Genomic DNA, 20,016 nt, shown 5'->3' with positions numbered 1-20,016 from the left:
AGAATCTCTTGAATGAGTGATCTCAGAGCCACTGCCTCTGGTTTTGATAGCAAGCCTTAGCTGTTCAAAAGGAAACACTTTGTTATTGGGGTGTTTCTACAGCGATACAAAACAACCCCACTCAGTGGGAAATAGATTTCTTAAAATATATATTATTTCGTTCTTTGAATTGGTCATCGCACTTTTATTGCATAACTTCACCCTTTGTCCTAAAATGAAGCATGCAAAGAGACCCTGTTGAGAAATGAAGGCCCCCTTCCTATAGTTCAAGCTGTCTCCTAGGAAGCTGGAAAAGTACTGTCATTTTATAAAACTGTTGAATACTTGACAATACCCCTCCCTTACAGAGAACTGACTGAATTTACGACATCTAAAGTAACTTCCATCTCTTCTACACTCCAGGTCACTTCAGGTGGAACATTCATTGGCATTGGACGGAAAACTCCAGATTGCCAAGGCAACACCAAGTATTTCCGCTGCAAATTCTGCAATTTCACTTATATGGGCAACTCATCAACTGAACTAGAACAACATTTTCTTCAGACTCACCCGAATAAAATAAAAGTTTCTCTCCCATCCTCTGAGGGTGCAAGACCTCCGGAGAAAAACTCTAACAAATCCATGGCTGCGCTGCGAGCCAGTGACTCTGGAGACTTAGGAAAATGGCAGGACAAGATAACAGTCAAGGCGGGAGATGACACCCCTGTCGGCTACTCAGTGCCCATCAAGCCCCTCGATTCCTCGAGACAAAATGGTACAGAGGCCACCAGTTATTACTGGTGTAAATTTTGTAGTTTCAGCTGTGAGTCATCCAGCTCACTCAAGCTGCTTGAACATTATGGCAAGCAGCACGGAGCAGTGCAGTCAGGCGGCCTTAATCCAGAGTTGAATGACAAGCTTCCCAGGGGCTCTGTTATTAATCAGAATGATCTAGCCAAAAGCGTAGAAGGAGAGCCATTGACCAAGCCAGAAAAGGGCTTGAGTGGGGCTAAAAAGAAGGACTTCCCCAACAAGGGGGCAGAGGATAATGTGGTAACAAGCTATAACTGTCAGTTCTGTGACTTTAGATATTCCAAAAGCCATGGCCCTGATGTGATTGTAGTGGGTCCACTTCTCCGTCATTACCAGCAGCTCCATAACATCCATAAGTGTACCATTAAGCACTGTCCGTTCTGCCCCAGAGGCCTCTGCAGCCCAGAAAAGCACCTTGGAGAAATTACTTATCCATTTGCTTGTAGAAAGAGTAATTGTTCCCACTGTGCGCTCTTGCTGCTGCACTTGTCTCCTGGGGTGGCCGGAAGTTCCCGAGTCAAACACCAGTGCCACCAGTGTTCGTTCTCTACCCCTGATGTAGACGTGCTCCTTTTTCACTATGAGACCGTGCACGAGCCGCAGGCGTCAGAGGTCAAACACGAGGCGAACCATCTGCTAGGATCTGACGGGCAGCTGGCTGTCAAGGAAAGCAAAGAACACTCATGCACCAAATGTGATTTTATGACCCAGGTGGAAGAAGAGATCTCTAGACACTACAGGTGAGTTTTCCAGGTCTCCACATACCAGGTGGAGAATCAGAGAGCCCAGAAAAACGGGGCAGGCATGGGGCGGCTGGGGGGGGGGGGATGCATCCCATGGGGCTGGATGTACAGGACAGTCCCAAAGAAGTTCTTCTGCCGAATGGCAGATGATATGTTTATGAATGTGATGACTTCAGATTTTAGTTGAGTCATGTGTTCTCATGTTTCCTAAGTGTTTTATACCACTGGCAGAGTGCATTTTCAAATTCTCAGTAAAATGGATGATGAGTTCACTGATTTAGGTAGTGTGACTCTGTCTCCCATAATTATTGAGGGTACAGCTCCCAAATGAAAAGTTCTATTAGCATATAATTCATTCTCTGGAAACAATCAATTTGAGATTGTTGCTCATTATTCTCTTTGAATGAGATTGGACATTCTTCTCACTTTTCATACTTGAAACATATTCTTGATTGGCATACAAACCATAATGTTGATGTGAGATTTTGTAATACACATCATTTTGATTATGCTTTCACTCCTTGAGGGCAGATAAAACAGGTTATTTCAAATTCATTAACATATACAACACATGCACATTCCTTTTTCGTATTTGATTCTCCTTATAAGTCTTAATCTCCCCAGTTTACTGTTCCTACGTTCTTACAGATGAGTTTACATTAAACATTCTTGTAATATATGCATTCACTTCTCAATTTCAGAACTGTACATTGCCAGGCATTGTCTGTACAGGAGTACATAAGCTAGGCACAGTCCATGGCCTTATGGAACTGACACTTTAGTAGGGAGGACAAGGCACCTACAGATCATCAGGATCCGGGAGTGCCATAAAAGCAGAGGAACAGAAGGCTATGCTCAAAATAAACACAGTAAGAGCATAGCGTAATAATAGCAAGTCAGGAAATGCCTTCCCAAGGAAGAAATGTCTAAGCTGAGACCTGGTTGTAAGCTGGGATGTTGCACATCCGTGAAGATACAAGGTGTGCAGAGCTGAGCATTCCTTGGGTGTTTTATTGTCATTCTGCCTCTAAGCACCAAAATAAAAGCTTTTACTTTCTTCTTCTTTATATCTTTATATATATAATTTATTTGACCTGGTCACCCTGTAGCCCAAGCTGGAGTGTAACTCACTGGATAGCTCAGGTTGACGTCTAAGTACCTACCTCAGCGCTTTTCACATGTTGAGATTAGAGGGTGAGCCATTGTCCTCAGCTTTCATTTTCTATTTGAAGTGCTATTCTATATGTAGGTCTAATACCCTAGATTAAAACAAATCTGGTTATTTCAGTTTTTTTTTTTTTTTTTTAATGTCCCAATACTGTAAACAATGCCTTTCACTGTCTTTGGAGGTTCTATGTTAGTGTCTTATATGTGTATATGTGGTATCTATGTCTTCTCAGTCATCAGTAACGAAGTAGTTCATGTCCAACAATAGGCTAATAAATGTTAGATGTTAATTTGAAGGGCATCCTAATGTTCACAGTGAATCAAATGTTCAGAAAACACTTACTTGAGATTTACACTGTTTAATTTATAAGGTCAGCCCTGGGAAAGACATAGTCCTGCAATCAAATATGTGTTCACACTTGCAATGAGTATTTCTGTCTCTCCGATGTTAGCTGCATGCTAATTTATTTCTGAGCTGGCAGGCACCAGCTTTCCCTGACTCTTACTTGTGTGGTTGTGTAAGTATGGGCAAGTTTGTGCATGTTTTGCACTTATAGTTGTGAAGTGGTATATAAATTAGGTAATCCAGTAGTTTTTAAAGGGCGTGGCTATTTTGAAGAAATCCTCATTACTTTCTTTAATTATAAGGAAAATGGAATAATAACACAAATATGAATATATGTATATATGAGAATATATGTGTGTATGTGTACACACACAGAGACACACACACGTCAGAGCTTACTGATATACCTAGTAAACAGACAATTTGGGCAAACATTTTCTTCAGGAGTCTAAGCCATTACTTAAAGCTTTGAAAAAATATTGAAAACAAATTATATATATATATAGTTTTTTCGAGACAGGGTTTCTCTGTGTAGCTTTGCGCCTTTCCCGGAACTTGCTTTGGAGCCCAGGCTGGCCTGGAACTCACAGAGATCCTCCTGCCTCTGTCTCATGATTGCTGGGATTAAAGGCGTGTGCCACTACTGCCCAGCGATATTCTTTAGATTAAGAAAATAATCTTTGGGGATTGAAGGGTTTCAATAAAAGAGATTTCTTAATAGTGGATTTATTTAATTCTTGGTAATTAAAGTAACCTTTACCAGAAAGAGATTATTTTCTCCTTGCCCTGTCCTGTATCTGTACAGTTTAATAGAGGAGCATGCACAGATCTTGGCAAATGTTTTAATGCCAATGGAATTCCCAGGAGCATTTGTCTTCACAATAGTTTTCAATATGCTGACAGCTCCCAGGTGAGTTACATTTTCATCACAGTTTTAGACCATTTTGAGGAACTAAGGGAATATGCCAAAGACAGTTGTATGTTGGCTTTGAATCTCAGTCAAGCTCGCAGCATTTTATTAATTAAGAAATTAAATAGAATGTGCCCCTAGGCCATAGAGTACTTTAATAATACTTACTTTTAAATCCTGACATAATTTCGTTGATCTAAGGAGGGACCCTTTTAATTCTAGGTTATTCATCTTCTATCTAAAAGTCTCAATAGAATTATTTGAAATTTAGATTTCTAAGTCATAATTCATGACTAGGAAGTATAAGGAAATTTCACTAAATATTGGTCACATTAGAAGCCTTAGCTATGTAAAATGAAACAGCTAGGCATGCTCTTCAAATTCAGTCCTCTAGGAAAGTATTTACTTCACATGCCATGTTTTGAAAATAGAATAAGAGGTCATTTCACTTTATCTCAATTCTATCTTTTCAGATTACTCTATATTTATTTATATTAGCCCTGTTAGAGAATTTCTACTATTACTTGATGCTATTGTTATAGAACATTCTAGACTTTGAGTGCGTTATGTACAAGAGTGAGACAGTAACAAAAATCAGCGTAATCCTCTCTACAATATGTGTGAAATTATCTACATCTAAAACAGAGTTGATGTGGAACTCAGAGAAATCTCAATGTGGATTCCATGTATACATACTTTCCTTAAGATCTGGGCTGTTCTGAGTGGAGCTGAAATATTCATTCAGTAACTGGGAATGGGTCCATTAGCATCTTCTTAGTGTTTATGCATACTTACAACGTCCCTTAACACACCTGTGGCCGTCATTATTTTCCATGCCTGAATCTGTTTCTCTTGCTTCGTGTATTTTATTAATTTACTACTCAATAAACATTGCATTAGTTTTCTATCGGGTACCATTTTTATCAAAATGTCCAGTGTTATGTAATTTATGTTTCAGACCTAAATAGAGCAAAAGTCTTCTTACAAAGCAACCGTAAGCAACCATACTAGTTAATGCCTACTTTTAATGCATTCCAGACTTCCCCAAATTCAGGGGAATTTCCAAAGCTTAGTCTTTACTTCACTAAGAATTAGCTAAGCCATAGCGAGTGAGAAGTGAAAGGCAAGTGTGGCATGTGAATGGGCACAGAGGACAAATGCCAGTACGTCTGCTGGAGTTGGCCAAGACGAAGGTGTGGGGTCATCTGCAGGGAGGGGCTGAATTTATGAGTTCCACTTCAATGATGCTGCTGATTAAATTATTTCCACACTCAGTGCTCTACTGTTCTCCATCAGAAATAAACATAAATTTGTCTACAGAAAAGTATTCCATTTCTGCTTATAAAGTAGCCATGTGTGGAGAAAAAACATTTTTTAAGACAAGTTTTGTATGCACTCACCATTACAGTCTGCTGTGCAGACAGAGAGCAGATACACCATATGTGAGAAAAGTAGAAAGCAGAAATGATAGATTCAGATACATAGGAGTTTTAGATATAGGAATTTTCAGTTATGATATCATAATTGTTGCATGTTTAAGGAAGTAAAAATTACTATTTAAAATTATCACACATTGTGAAACCATAAATTACTGAGGGGAGCCAATGAACAAATACCATTCCTAATTAAAAAGCATTATCATTGAAAATTAAATAAATATGATAATTGGCAGAATAGGTAATGATAGAGAGCCAGTGAACTTATCACAATGAGATATTTTAAAATAAACATTTATTTATATATTTAATTAATTTAATTATTTAATGTATATGGGTGTTTTTTCTGCATGCTGTCCCAGCAATGTGTGTTTTCTTGATGACTTTAGACACCAGAAGAATGTGTTGCATTTCCTGGGTCTGGAGTTACAGAGAGCTGTGAGACCCCATGTGGATGCTAGGAATCGGACCTGGGTCCTCTGAAAGAGCAGCCAGTGTCCTTAACTGCCGAGCCATCTCTCTAGGCCCACAGAGACAGTTGTGACTGTACAGCAAGGAAGTGGAAAATGTGAAACCAGATAATAAGAATTGGAAATACAATGGGATCTTTAAATAGACACAACTAATCAGAATCTTAGAAGAGAAGAATAGAGAACGGCATGAATAGTATATAGTCAGTATTTGAGGAGAAAATAGAAAACATTTTCTAGGACTCACTGATGAAAGATATAAATACATAGATACAAAGAAACATAACACACACTGAGCAAAATATAATACATACATATAAACTTTTCCATAAACGTATTATTGCAAAATTAGAAGGCAGGATCCTTAAAAGCAGCTACTGACAAAAAATAAATGAAGTACGTAGAAAGGAGAAGTTGCTTGATGTGCTCTCGTGAGCAGAGCTGGGAACCGGAAGCTGGGGGAAGGTTGCCAAATGGAATCAACCTAGTGCTGCCTAGACACAGTGTTCTCGGGATAAAAGCAAAGATACCTTCAGAGAAGACCTGGGAAGTGTCTCTATCACAGTCACCTGTCCATTGTGACACTTATGAATACATTTAAGCATGTCGTTTGTACCTTTCAGTTTGAAATAATAAACAACAGATACAGAATATGGACAGAGCAATGTGGCTCCAATGTAGAATTTATCTTTAAAAAGTGTCAGTGAAAGAATATGGATAGTCTATTAATACTGAAAAGTAGATATTCCAATTAAGGACTTCTTATCAGAAAATCTGGAAATGGCAGATCTACTGAGCATCAGTTTAGTTTCTAAAACAGTGAAGCCATGGTGGATATGATGAGATCTGTGTAGATTTTATACTTTTTAAAGAGTAAAGTAAAGTAAAGGAAAGGAAAGGAACGCCTGGAATACTCATAGGTAGACATCACATTTCAACTTGAAAACTGTCCCTGAGAAACAGAACAATACTGAGGACATTATAGACAATAGAGAAAATAATGTGCAATATTTTACCTTTATTTGTAAACATTAATTATGCAAATTTCCAGAAAGGTCTTGAAAGTATGCAACCTAGTTATCTAGGCCAGGCCATGTTGCTCAGTGGGAGAGTGTATGTCATAGGATATCCACATCTGTGAGTTCAATCTCTAGTTCTGCAAAAGAAATAAGCAAGAACCAAAAAGTGAAAATTAAATAGCTGTCTTATTTTGAAATAAGAGGCATTTGAGGCTGGATTTTCAGTTTTTATTAGGTTCTATTTAGTTTCCTATTCATTCTACTTTATTGAAAGACATATTTCTGTTTTGACTACTTATTAGGATATATCATCTTTTTCTTTCATTTTTTTTCTTTTTGGGTTTTTCGAGACAGAGTTTCTTGTATAGTTTTAGTGCCTGTCCTGGGTCTCTTTCTGTAGACCAGGCTGGCCTTTAACTCACAGCGAACTGCCTGGCTCTGCCTCCTGAGTGCTGGGATTAAAGGAATGCTCTACCACTACTCAGCCATCTTTTTAAATTGAATCATAAACTGGAAATTTTTAGGCATGACATTGTGTTTTCTTCTAATAATAAAAAGGAAGGGAAAGTTCAACCTATTTGCAGATGAAGTGCTCCCTCCACCAAAGATTATTACTACAAATAAAATATTAATCAGACTATCTCAACTTAAGAAATGGATTGATATTTTGCAGGCTGTTCCTCCCCAGTAAATATGACCAAATACTCCTCATTCTAAAGTATTGTGGCACATGTCTGAAATTCCAAAACTTGGTAGGTGAAGAAAGCATGATCAGGAGTGTAAAGGTCAGCCTCAGCTCATTTTACATAATCAATTTGTGGTCAATTTGAGCTACATGACACTATATCATAGAGACTACATCCAAATCATATTGAGTTGCTTATCCACCTATCTTCTGCTTTTGTCTCTGGCTTTCACCCCATCATTCAAAGGTGTCAGTATCATCACTTACTACACCTTATAGATTTTGATTTCAACCAAGTAAATACTGAAAAATGGCCAATGGTGTTAGACATCAGTGCTACGAGCTGTTTACCCTATCTATGTCATAATTTATCTGTAATTATTTGATTCTGTAAAGTTTCATTGATTAGCATTTATGACTTTTTTCTTTTCCTTTGATTCACCAAAGAAGAAAAACCATGACTCAAATTCCTCAGAATGAATATTATTATTCGGTAAAGAAGAGCCTTTCAGGAGATATTTAGCATCAGTCACTAGAAAGTAAATGTAAGGGAGAAAAGCAAAACATGATTGTCACTGTTTTTAGTATATACCAAGACTGGCTTACCGCCCATACACAAATACCATCTGTCTTACTTCCTTTATGATTGTTGTGTTAAGACACCACAACTAAAGCAAATCATAGAAGAAAAAGGTTATTGAGGACTTGTAGTTTCAGAGGTTTAGAATTCATGATCGTCATGGCAGGGACCATTTTGGCAGGCAGGAAGGCTTGATGCAAATACAGTAACTGTGAGCTTAATTGTGATCCAGATACATGAGACAGAGAGAGTGAGAACCTGAGAATGTCAAAGTCTACCACCAATAACACATTTTCTTTAATAAAGCCACACACCTCCTAATCCTTCCCAAATAGCTCAACCAATCAGGGACTAAGGATTCGTGGAGGCCATTCTCATTCAAATCACCACACCATCAGAGTTTTATCAAACAAATAGCATCTTTAGCTGATTGTTTTCTGGAAACATTCCTGATTCTCTGATGAATTATGAAAATCATAAAAATCTCTAGAAATCAATGAATGAATGCTGCTTTTAGGATAAAAGCTAACTGCAACTTACAATCTCAGAAGGAGCCAATATAAATATTTTTTACAGCATATGAAATAGGATAAGCTATTAAACCTTTCCTTCTCAAGCCAGGTGGGGGTGGTGCACACCTTTAATCCCAGCACTCGGGAGGCAGAGACAGGTAGATCTCTGTGAGTTTGAGGCCAGCCTGGTCTATGAAGTGAGTTCCAGGACATCAAGGGCTGTTACACAGAAAAACCCTGACATGAAAAACCAAAACAAACAAGCAAACAAAACAAAACAAAACAAAAAAAAAACCTTTTCTTCTCACAGAAATTCTAAGTCATTGAAATTCAAGTACAAGTTGCTCTTCTATAGACTGATATTTTTTCCTTTTCCTGGATAGAAATAATGAGTTAGATGTTCATTAAAATTTTGTCTTTATTCATTGTTAGGTTGTTAGTGCAAAAGTCATATTGAGTCTTCACATTAGAAGGCTCCAAATGTTGCATAAGAGATAAACTAAATTTTCCTGACAGTATTCTGGAAGGAGACCTATAGAAATATAATCCTGTTTCCTTTGGTAGTAGTGTGAGCAGAATGTTTGTTCTTCAGTTGATTGAAATATGTAGAATTTAAATAAATTGAAAATATTTACTAGATTTATAGTGTATTTTAAATTAGATTGGCTCAATATAATATTGAATTAAACAATGAAGTTTTTATTCAGAGCATCTCTCATATTGTACTATATATATATATCTTAATATCTCTCTGCTGCTTCTTGACTCCCTTGCTGCATCAGCATCATGGACATCCCCAGCCATAGCTCTTTCAACATTTCTTGTTTGTGGTTTTAGTATGTGCCACTGTTAAGTTAATTCTCTGAAGGGAATGATGAGAATGTGTGTTGCCCATCATAAGAAGTTTTCATGAAAAGGCTCAGTAAACTGCTGAGTTCCTAGCAAGCTAAGTCAGAGTCTGGTCTTTGTCCATGTCTCCAGAAGATGACTATGCATGTTGGAGTTTGAAAGGTATCAACCACTCTGTGTTAGTAATGGGTATCATGATGTTCACATCACTCCCAACTTTTGAAAGTAATATCATCTTTTTAATTAGCCCTCTATTCATTTAGGCTCAATTCAAGGAGGAAAGAGTTAGTCAGGTCTCAAGAGAACTTTGAAGCCAAACTTGATGCCTCACTGCGTGTGCATCTTTACTCTTTTTTCATGAATGATAGTGTGCATCTTAAAATTCTGAAGGAGAGTAAGGGCTTTCTCCATGTTTCACTAAAGTTAAAAGGATAAGGGATAACTTGTGAGTTTGTTAAGTCATTTAGACTCATTATACATCTGGTAACATGGTTTTTAGTTAAATACTGGTCCCTGAACTGGCACTCATAAAACATTTAGGTTCTTAAGTCATGTCTGAACACAGTGTTTGGGGAAGGTGAGGAAGCCTTGGAACTGCCGCACATGGCCGGTTCTGTAAATGGTTATTGTCCTCATTCTCTTTCCTATGGCAAGACCTTGTGCAGTTTCCCCTCTGTTGTTTTAATTGTTGTTTTGTCAGTAGTTTCATTGGTTTAAAATATTGCAGAACATTTAGGTTTCAGCATATTGAAGAGCGAAGTGTTGATCTGGGAGTTAGAAGTTTCGTGACATCAATTTTGTGGGTAAGGCATCATTTCTCCACCTTATTGTCCTTAAGTGGATTCTGGACTTGGGAGCCTTGCTGTAACAAGACATATTTAATTCAGAAACTGTTATAGCCCCTCCTCCATGATCCAACCATGTGTTTGTTATCTTCCTCCTTGCCTAAGTCTCCTTAGGCTTGTAAAGTGTCCACCCTTCCTATGACAATCACCCAAGCATTAGGTGACCCTTCCAGTGGATTGATCATACTGATTCTTCTTTGTTATTCCTCTTTGACTACAGTGGCCTCTTCCACATCTCACATTTGCTAAAATGTGGTCTTTTCCTCTTGTTCCTGCTAGTTTTGTGTATAAGGAACCTTGACTGAGAAAATACCTCCATAAGGTTAGGCTGCAAAAAAACCTGTAGGGCATTTTCTTAATTACTGATTGGTCTGGGAGGGCCCAGCCCTTGTGGATGGAGGTATACCTTAGCTGTGGTCCAGCGTTGGATAAGAAATCAGGCTGAGCAAGCCAGTAAGCACCACTCCTCATGGCCTCTGCATCAGGTCCTGCCTCCTGGTTCCTGCCCGGTTTGAGATCCTGTCCTGAATTTTTTCTATGATGTTGAAATATAAGTCAAATAAACCTTACCTCCTTAAGTTGGTTTGGTCATGGTGTTTCATCAAGAGAATAGTAACCTTAATTAGGACACCTCCGTCTATCCTCCTAAAAGGATAGTTCTTTCTTGTCTTTTGGATTTGTAGATTTCCATGAGAAAGTTCCTTGACTTTCCTAAGCAACCTTATAAGCCTTACATTCTCTTTCATGTCATTATTTCCATATACCGTTCTTTGTTCCTACATGTTTGTGTATAGTGAAGCTTGTCATCCTGACTAGCCTGTAAGTGCCAAGTAAGCAAGGACTGTGAGTTCCTATTTTACCATTAGCCAGCAGCTGGCAAAATGATATATTGATGCTTATCTACAGTTGGAGTAACTTCAAGTGATAACTCATAGAACTTATTGTGTTACCCTTTTGGTAACATATGGGATAAGTAGAAAGTACTTCATATGATATTTAGAGAGTTGTGTAAGACTCTTTAATAATAATAAAAAAAGAGTGCCTCATTGCAAAAATGTGTATATTTTTTTCTGATATGCTTTTTACAATTAAATACATTTGTTCTTTTTATTCAAACATTAGTCCTAATATAGCAGTTATTTTTTCTTTAACAATGGAGATGTTATAACATCTGACAATAAAAAACTTTTTTATGACTTTTAAAAAGAAAGTACACCCATGAACACATATACAGACTCCTTTAACACATATGTCTGTACAGCCATTCTGTTTGACACCTAGCAGATATTTGGTCTGCTCGGTTTCTCTATCTACTTATAGATCATGCAATTCATTTAGAAAATACTTGTTTTAACACATCATATTTTCTAGATTATATACGTCAGGTAGCCTTATCTCCTTGACTAAATTGATTTAAACACATCCTAGAAAGTAATAATCATAGCATATTGAAATACATGGGAAAGGAATAAAAAGGAACTCAACATTAAAATTGTTAATGTATTTTTAGTGAAAAAATGCCCTACTTCAGTGAAGATAAACAAAGTGGAAAGGCCACTGGAGAAATCAGTTGTAAAAACATGCATGTCTTACTAATACAGAATTGACGATTATCCATCAAGATAAAATGAACATAACAGGTGATAATAAGCTAAAACAACCAGTTCTAATGGTAATCAGCTACACCCTCCGCTCTCTCTCTTTCTCTCTCTCTCTCTCTCTCTCTCTCTCTCTCTCTGTGTGTGTGTGTGTGTGTGTGTGTGTGTGTGTGTGTGTGTGTTCATATCTGTTAGTGCTAAAGACAACTTCAGATTCTGATACAGAAATGAAAATGCTTGTTAATTAACTTCCAATTTCTGGGTATTGAGAATATTGTGTTTCTTTTAACCTACTACATTGCATGAGAGAAGTCAGGTGCATAAGGACTATTTTAGCACAGAGCATTCCCTTCAGAATTTTGGCTTCTCATTGACTCATTTCTTCCTTCCAGGAGAGCACACAGCTGCTACAAATGTCGCCAGTGCAGTTTCACAGCTGCTGACACTCAGTCACTATTGGAGCACTTCAACACTGTTCACTGCCAGGAACAGGAAATCACTACAGCTAATGGCGAAGAGGATGGCCATGCCATACCCACCATCAAAGAAGAGCCCAAAATTGACCTCAAGGTCTACAGTCTGCTAAACCCAGACTCTAAAATGGGAGAGACAGTTCCCGAGAGCATAGTCAAGAGGGAGAAACTTGATGACAAAGAAGGACTGAAAGATAAAGTCTGGACTGAGAGTTCCACTGATGATCTTCGTGGTGTGACTTGGAGAGGGGCTGACATCCTACGGGGCAGTCCATCCTATACTCAAGCAAGCCTAGGGCTCCTGACGCCTGTGTCCAGCTCCCAAGAGCAGACAAAGACTCTGAGGGACAGCCCCAATGTTGAAGCTGCCCACCTGGCACGACCTATGTATGGCTTGGCTGTCGATACCAAGGGCTTCCTGCAAGGGGCGTCTGCTGGTGCAGAGAAGTCTGCATCCCTGACCCAGCAGTATCCTGCTTCTGGAGAGAGCAAGACCAAGGACGAATCCCAGTCGCTGTTACGGGTAGGAAGGTTTACTTTTTAAAACAATTTATATCTTTTGAAGGGAACATACATTTTCGATGTTTAGTTTAATGTGTTGAGTAGTGAAATTAAATGATCTGTATTGATATTTTATATGCATGACGGCAAAAGGAGCAGAAAGTAGTTTACAGGCAGGCAGTTGCTATTTGTCTTTGCTCTCAGCTCTGATGTTGGTTAATCATTCTTGGTGATTATGCAAAGCAACAAAGCCACTACCTTTGGAGGAGGGAGCTTTCCAATCCCATAAGGATGCTCAGCTGTATTCAAATAACTGACTGCTAAATTTTAAAGGTCCTGTGATACAGTGCACAGTTCATAAGGGAGGTTAGCAGAGATTAAAACACTAAGAATGTAAACTCCTGGGCGAGATGTTAATCCAGAAAGTAGCATTTCTTAACACACACACACACACACACACACACACACACACACACACACACACACACCAAATAAACAACAACAAAAGACTAATAACAAAACAATGCTTGTAGTTCAGTTGCCAGAAAGAAGAAAAAGGATGAGCAAAATCTAAACATGAATAATACAAATCCTGGCCAAAGAAGAGTGAAGAGTGTTCATTTTTAAATTTTATTATTATTATTTTTATTTATTTCATGCTCTCAGGGCCTTTTAGGGAGTAAAATGTGGAAAAAATGATAAAGAATCTCCCAATAAGGAAAATCTTCTTTTTTGTGGGTGCATTGTAGACTCGATGTTCTCAAGCAACATTTTAGCTTTTGAAACTTCATGAGCTCCCAGTGTGCTATATGTGTGTTTTGACTAAAGCAGTAAGAACCCTTTAGCATTTCACCTTGGTGTGGAGGAAGGAATTTAGAGATTTCTGGATGGTTTTGAAACTATGTTCCTGCACAGAAGGTACGATCAGAAATTAGGTCCCTTTATAAAAACACCTGGTTAGGAAATGGAGTCCACTCAGCCTAGGGCTTTGACCTGTAGGTCAGAGACCATAGGTCTGTGGTCAAAAGACACTGGAGAGGAGTGCTTTGCTGTGAGTTGACTTAGCTGCTCCTCCATTGTTACTTCCTTCAGATTCCATGAAGCCTTTCTGTGTGTCTCTGGGGTTGTGGAGTGGAGTTAAGGAACATCCCTTGGAGGCGAACAGTTTAAAAAAGCCATTACTTTTCCTACCTGTAGTCAAGCCGTAGAACTAAGAGAAGTCTTGGTTATAGTCCCCCTGGTCCCGTGAGAAACAAAGACTTTTTCCTGTCCTCTGGCAGGAACAAATGTTCTCTTAAGTACCTTTGGAAAGAAAACCAACAGTTCTGTACTTTCCAGGAGCAGGCTTATTTCAGGGAGCTGCTTTGTGTAGCTGTAGATAGATGCACCTGTCTGATTGTCAATAGCCTTTTCTTTGCACGCCATGCTTTTCTGGTATTTGGGCTTTTAATGGGTTGAGAGGGAGAATGGGTATCATATGTGTTATTAGTGTTATCAATGTCCAGTGACATTGAGAATGGGGTACAGTTGGGTGCTTTCCATTAGCTCACCAGAGCCTTCTATCTTCCTCTTCCATGTAACTGACATTTCTGTGTGGCTCCAAGTTATTCCAGTGTTTCTTTTTCTTTTCTTTTTTAATGATTTCCAGTCTGTCAGTTTTTCTACTTCCCTTGTATACTATAAGAATTTGGAATGATAAGTAGCTGATTAAGCAGTAGAATGAAAACCCTATCAGTATTGAGATCAGCCTGAGGATGATAAAACTTCTAAAAACAATTCGTTCTTTTCAGTTCCTCTACTTCCTTAATTCCCTGACTTTAAGTTTCTATTGCACCATTTCAACTGCCCTTTCACTTCCTCTGCATTAGCTGCTGACGTAGGAGATCTCCAGCACAGCTAACTCCTCAATGAATGGCTCAATCCCTAACCTTGTGATTTATGATCTTAAAAGGCTGTCTTCTACTTCATTTCACAGGACAGGCACACATACACTTTTTCAAAGCCAGATTCATTGTTAAATAAGATTTGAACCTTTCAAATTTATGCTTTTGTGTTTTAGTGATTCTTCCAGGAAGCTTTGAGTCTATTGGCAAAGAGTAAATAGTTAATAGTTTGGCAAATCTCTGTCTCCAAAAATTACAATTCATAACAGTAGCATAATTACAGTTACAAAGTAGCAATGAAAAATTTTGTGGTTAGGGGTCACCACGACATGAGGAACTGTACTAAAGGGTCGCAGCCTTAGGGAGGTTGAGACCACTGCTACTAGGTACTTAGAGTAGAAAGAGTGCCCAGTTTGGTTTATTGTGCAATATTTGGTTTGATTTCTTAACTGAATTTCCAATTTTGATCTGAACGTATCTTAATGAGCCTTCAAAGAAATCTAGTCACTTTTACAAGCAGAACAGATTTTAGAGAGAAATTGAGGAGATTGCTGCTTTTGGTGGTGGAATATTGGATGCTAAATTATCATAGCAAATATACTATCTGTTCACTCTGGAAGAAAGTACCCAGCAGAATATCATTGCCATGTTTACTAAAGGCAAAATAACGCAGTTCTAGTATCATGTTTATAAATGCACAATAAAAATACAGAGATGTTTGGAATAAAATATCATGTTCTACCTATGTATAGGATGGAATATTGAAATTTGAGTTTCTAAAGTAGAATGGAACATGAAATGAGCTGCTTTTGGGCATGTTTATTTACTTACAGAGACTTACTTATGACATGGAAGCGAGTTTCTCATTAGCTTCTTCAACACAGCATGTAGTACAGTACCCTAGTAAATGCTTTCCTATAGATGGCTATTGCTGAGAGAAAAAACTTTTAACTATGCTAACATGATGTAAACACTGATAGAAAAAGTCAGGTGCAGAGAAGTTGTTCTAGAATGCGTTAACTTAAAGTAGTTCAAGATTGTTGCTAAGAAATGGGGTATTTTTTAATGACTAGGCCAACTGTCTATAGGTTTCTATCATAAAGCAAATGATTATAGTGCTGTTTTCAGAATATTCATCTGAAAACACGTTGTTCCACTTTAATTAATTAATGTGTTTTTACTGGGTCTAGTGGTAGCAGTTTGCTCCATTCCTTCAAGGGTAGAAGGAAGTTTCTCATGAAGCCTTTAGATTTCACAATATTCCTTTCATTAGCATCTGCCAGTTTTCCTTGTTTCTTTGTTTGCTTGACTTCGTTCTTTTCTTTTTTCTTGTATCTAGGTCTTGAGCAGTAGTTGCCCTTTGTTTGGGGTTTTCAGGTCATTTGTGTATGTTCTCATTTAATGAATGCCCTTTTATTTTTGCTTTATTACAAATAGGAAAGACGTGTAAAGAACTTTATGTTGTTTATGCAACCTTTGTGGGTGACTCAGCTTAGATGGTAACAGGACAGATTGGCTGAAGTTTTCCCTTGTAAATTGCTTTAAAAATGTTAGACTTTTTCTTGCATATCAGCTAATCAGTATTAGTATAAAACTTTAGAATATTTTGTGAATTTGAATGAATGTTGAGACTTACTTGTTAAATAAAATTTTGTTATTATTATTATTATTATTATTATTATTATTATTCTGTTAAAATACCACTTGTTCCACAGTTACACGCAAACTTTACTTTTTAAAAAGCTTATTCCTGAAGTGGTCACTGAAGTTTAATAAATACAAACCCATCTTACTTATATTTTAATTTGACCTTGAGGAGAACTTAATATATCCAACACTACTTTTGCCAAAGTGGGATAATCAATTAATTACATGTTTTCCAATAATTTCTTTTCTCCATATTTAAGTGGCAGATTATAATTTTGCACTCTTTTCCTGAGTGGTTTCTTTTATAATATATTTCTCCAAATGTGTGTGTGTGTGTGTGTGTGTGTGTGTGTGTGTGTGTGTGTGTGTATATATATATATATATATATATATATATATATATATATGTATGTATTTACTTTTAGGGAAATATATAGCAAATATAATTATATTGCTCTTTTAATAATTCTGGATTTTATTTATGCAGTAAAAATTTTAGTATTATTTTTATGTCACAGAAACCTTTTATGTCACTCTAGAGAGAAAACATTGGTTCCTACATATCACAAAGGTGAATCTATAGGATGAAATAGGACAATTCACCAGCCAGGCTCCAGGAAATCTTTTGTTGAGATAGTGCCCTAATTACATGCATAGACACAAATTCTGTCTTAGAGTTGATGACTGTATTGTTAAGAACTTTCTTCAGCACACCCAGGGGAAACTGAGCCACAAATGATTTTGGGTTATTGCTTCAAAGTCCTTATTGAAATTTGTTGGTTTTAACATCTACATTCTGCACTGCTTTGGCATTAGTGGAGACTTTCCGATGTGGGCCTCTGGGAGTTGTTGAGTTTCGTGGTAGGCCACTGCCTATCAAAGGCCAGCCTGCAGGAAACCCAAACATCCACCTCTGACCCAGGATCTACTTACTGCCTTCCACACAGCAGTGCTGTGTGGCTTAGTTAATTAAGTTTTGTCAGCCCGTTTGAGATCCTCAGATTCAAGAGTGCCTGATAAGCCAAAGTAGTGTGATTATTTGTTCATCTTGTAAATGTGATACCCAGGCAGTACAAAGCAGAACTTATTTCTTGCTCTCTTTAGCAGTGTTAAATTTATAGTCTAAAGGCTGCTGATACTGGACAGTCCATTCAGATGCAAAAATGTTCTTTTGAGGACAGTCTACTGGCAGCCATGCAAACAAGTCCCCATGATAAATACCTTTACAACAACTGATACAAGACCTCGGGAACTTTTTTAAATTAAAGATGATTTGAAGTGAAAAGAGATATTTATTGTTTGCTTCATATTTAATGAAAACAAAGCCAGAATCTAAGTCATCCTAAGAAAATACTGACTTAATATCTATGTAAATAAGCATTTTCTTGATCACTTTTGAACTTTTTACATGTGCATAATTCAACACAAATGGAATGAAATCCATCAGAAACACACTGATATTACTTGCCTAAAGGAAAAATAAAACATACTATTATTTATTCTATCCAGATATTGTGTAATTCTTGTACAATTCTCTGCCTGTGTCTTCTGTTGATGCATTTTTTGGGTGGCATCTGATAAGAATCTTTATGATCTAAACTCATACGTTTTGGTATTTTCAAATATAAAGCCTATGAACTGAACTCAGTGTAAGTAATAGTGAGCATGGGCATTTTAATTAATTTTGCTAAGTAAAATTCAAGTAGCCTTTCCCCCTTCTTACTAGTTTTTAATCTTTTACAGTGAATTATAATTTTTGGTGGATAGAAAATAACGAAATGGCACATATGCAAATTTGGTTTTGTTAGCTTTACTAATGAGGTTTTGAGTAGCCTAACTTTATTTTGTAATTTAGCTCCATTGGCTCACATAGATCTTTGTAAACGTATTCTTGCACACTTAAAACACGCTTTGTTGTAAACCAGACTCTAGTCTGGTGTGGATTCCTAGGCAAGGGAAGCAGATATATCTTAGTGTACTGTGTGGGTTTGCAGTCAGTATAAAACGGTGGTGTCCTTTACTTCAGTATTTGTTTGTTATTTCCTGTAGGAATACCTTTTTCTTGGCTCTTTCCCCGCCCCAACTGACTGAGGCAGGAGATACTAGGAATCCCAAAGGGAACCCATTGTTGAGCTTCTTTCGATGTGGGAGGGGATAGTATACAGGTAGCCCACATTTTAAGCATACAGAAAGGTGCACAATGATTCGGAAGTGTGTCAGCCATCTGCCATCCTGATATCAACCTAGCATTTTTTCTTTCTTTCTTTTTTTTTTTTTGGCCATGACTAATCTAAATGTAATCTAATATTTTTACAGCAAAATAACCATACTTTAAATGATATGTGATCATTCTGGATTTTGTTACTGTTTAAATCAAGAAAGTAAACAGTATCGTTGTTACTATTTTCTTTTCTATTTTCTCAATCTGTAGACTTCATTTAAGAACTTTTTAAAGGTTGGTAGGCAAGGACAATGGTTATGTGACTAGTCTACCACTTACTCAGGGGAGCTGGGAACACTGGGTTTCCTGCATCTGGATGTGGTATTAGGATGAGGAGTGTTCCAGGGAATTTTAATCTCCATCTTCCTTCATTTGGGAGAAGCAATGCCATTTATAGATATTGATTATTAGCATTAATTTCCAAATACATAAACTTCATTTTGGGAAAAGTTCACTTATAGTATACTTTCTCTATGTTGTCAGTACTTAGAAGTGAAGAAAAGTAATATTAATTTTGTTTTTCTTGTTACAGGACAATTAAGCTAAATTGAGTATTTGGCGTTCTTGTTCAAGTTAGAATAGTAAATGCCTCTCAAAAATAATTTCACATTTTAGCTTGCCTCTTTAAAACAACAGTTTCTCAGTTTTGTAAATTTAACTTAGGCATTAATTAGGAAAGGGACAAATATGGAAATGTACTTACTTGTAACATCAAGGTTAACCAGAAAATGCTAAACATATTTTAAAATAAAATATACATAATTCCCCTACATTTAAAAAGTCATGGATGCTGATTATTTCTCAAGATTTATTGAGTTTGTATATGCAAATGAATATATGTTTTTACTACAGCTTTTTGGTGAAATCAGTAATTTATATGGAGAAAATCATAAGATCCATGATAATATGGGGTATTGAATTGCATTCATCAATAATGTTTCATTTCATTTAAGTTTTTATAATCAAGACTTATTCTTGACCATGCTTAAGAAAAGGTCTTGGTAGATAAATGACCCATAAAATAATCTCTTCTCAGAAAATTAACTTTATGAGCTTAGCTTATAATCCAATATATCAGGAGAGTGGCTCTGTAGCTGTCTAATTGGAATCCTCACTGAAGAAGACAAAACCTGTAAAGCTAATTCGGGGCGGGGGAGAACCTTACCCAGCAAGGCATTAAAAATGAAGGAACTTTTAAGACATAGACGGCTAGTTATAATTAATTGCTATGCAATCAAAACATTAACATTTCAATTTATATTGCCTTTCCATTAGTTTATTGGGGCATTAATGCTGTCAAATTAATCCATAATCTTTGAAGTTCAACTATTACTATTCC

At 37.1% G+C, this 20,016-nt stretch overlaps 1 protein-coding gene across 6 annotated transcripts in view; it reads left to right on the top strand.

The window, feature by feature from the left end:
* Nucleotides 1-20,016, top strand: part of Trps1 (transcriptional repressor GATA binding 1) — a 246,450-nt gene that overhangs the window by 62,982 nt on the left and 163,452 nt on the right. For all 6 annotated transcript variants that reach the window (XM_036207979.1, XM_036207976.1, XM_036207975.1 and 3 more), the window contains 2 exons: nt 403-1,532; nt 12,345-12,948. In XM_036207979.1, coding sequence (XP_036063872.1) covers nt 403-1,532; nt 12,345-12,948 — 1,734 coding nt within the window. The remainder of the gene's footprint in view (nt 1-402; nt 1,533-12,344; nt 12,949-20,016) is intronic.

Source organism: Onychomys torridus, chromosome 16 (assembly GCF_903995425.1).
Source record: "Onychomys torridus chromosome 16, mOncTor1.1, whole genome shotgun sequence".
Taxonomy (NCBI): domain Eukaryota; kingdom Metazoa; phylum Chordata; class Mammalia; order Rodentia; family Cricetidae; genus Onychomys; species Onychomys torridus.
This window is presented reverse-complemented; position numbering and strand designations above follow the sequence as displayed.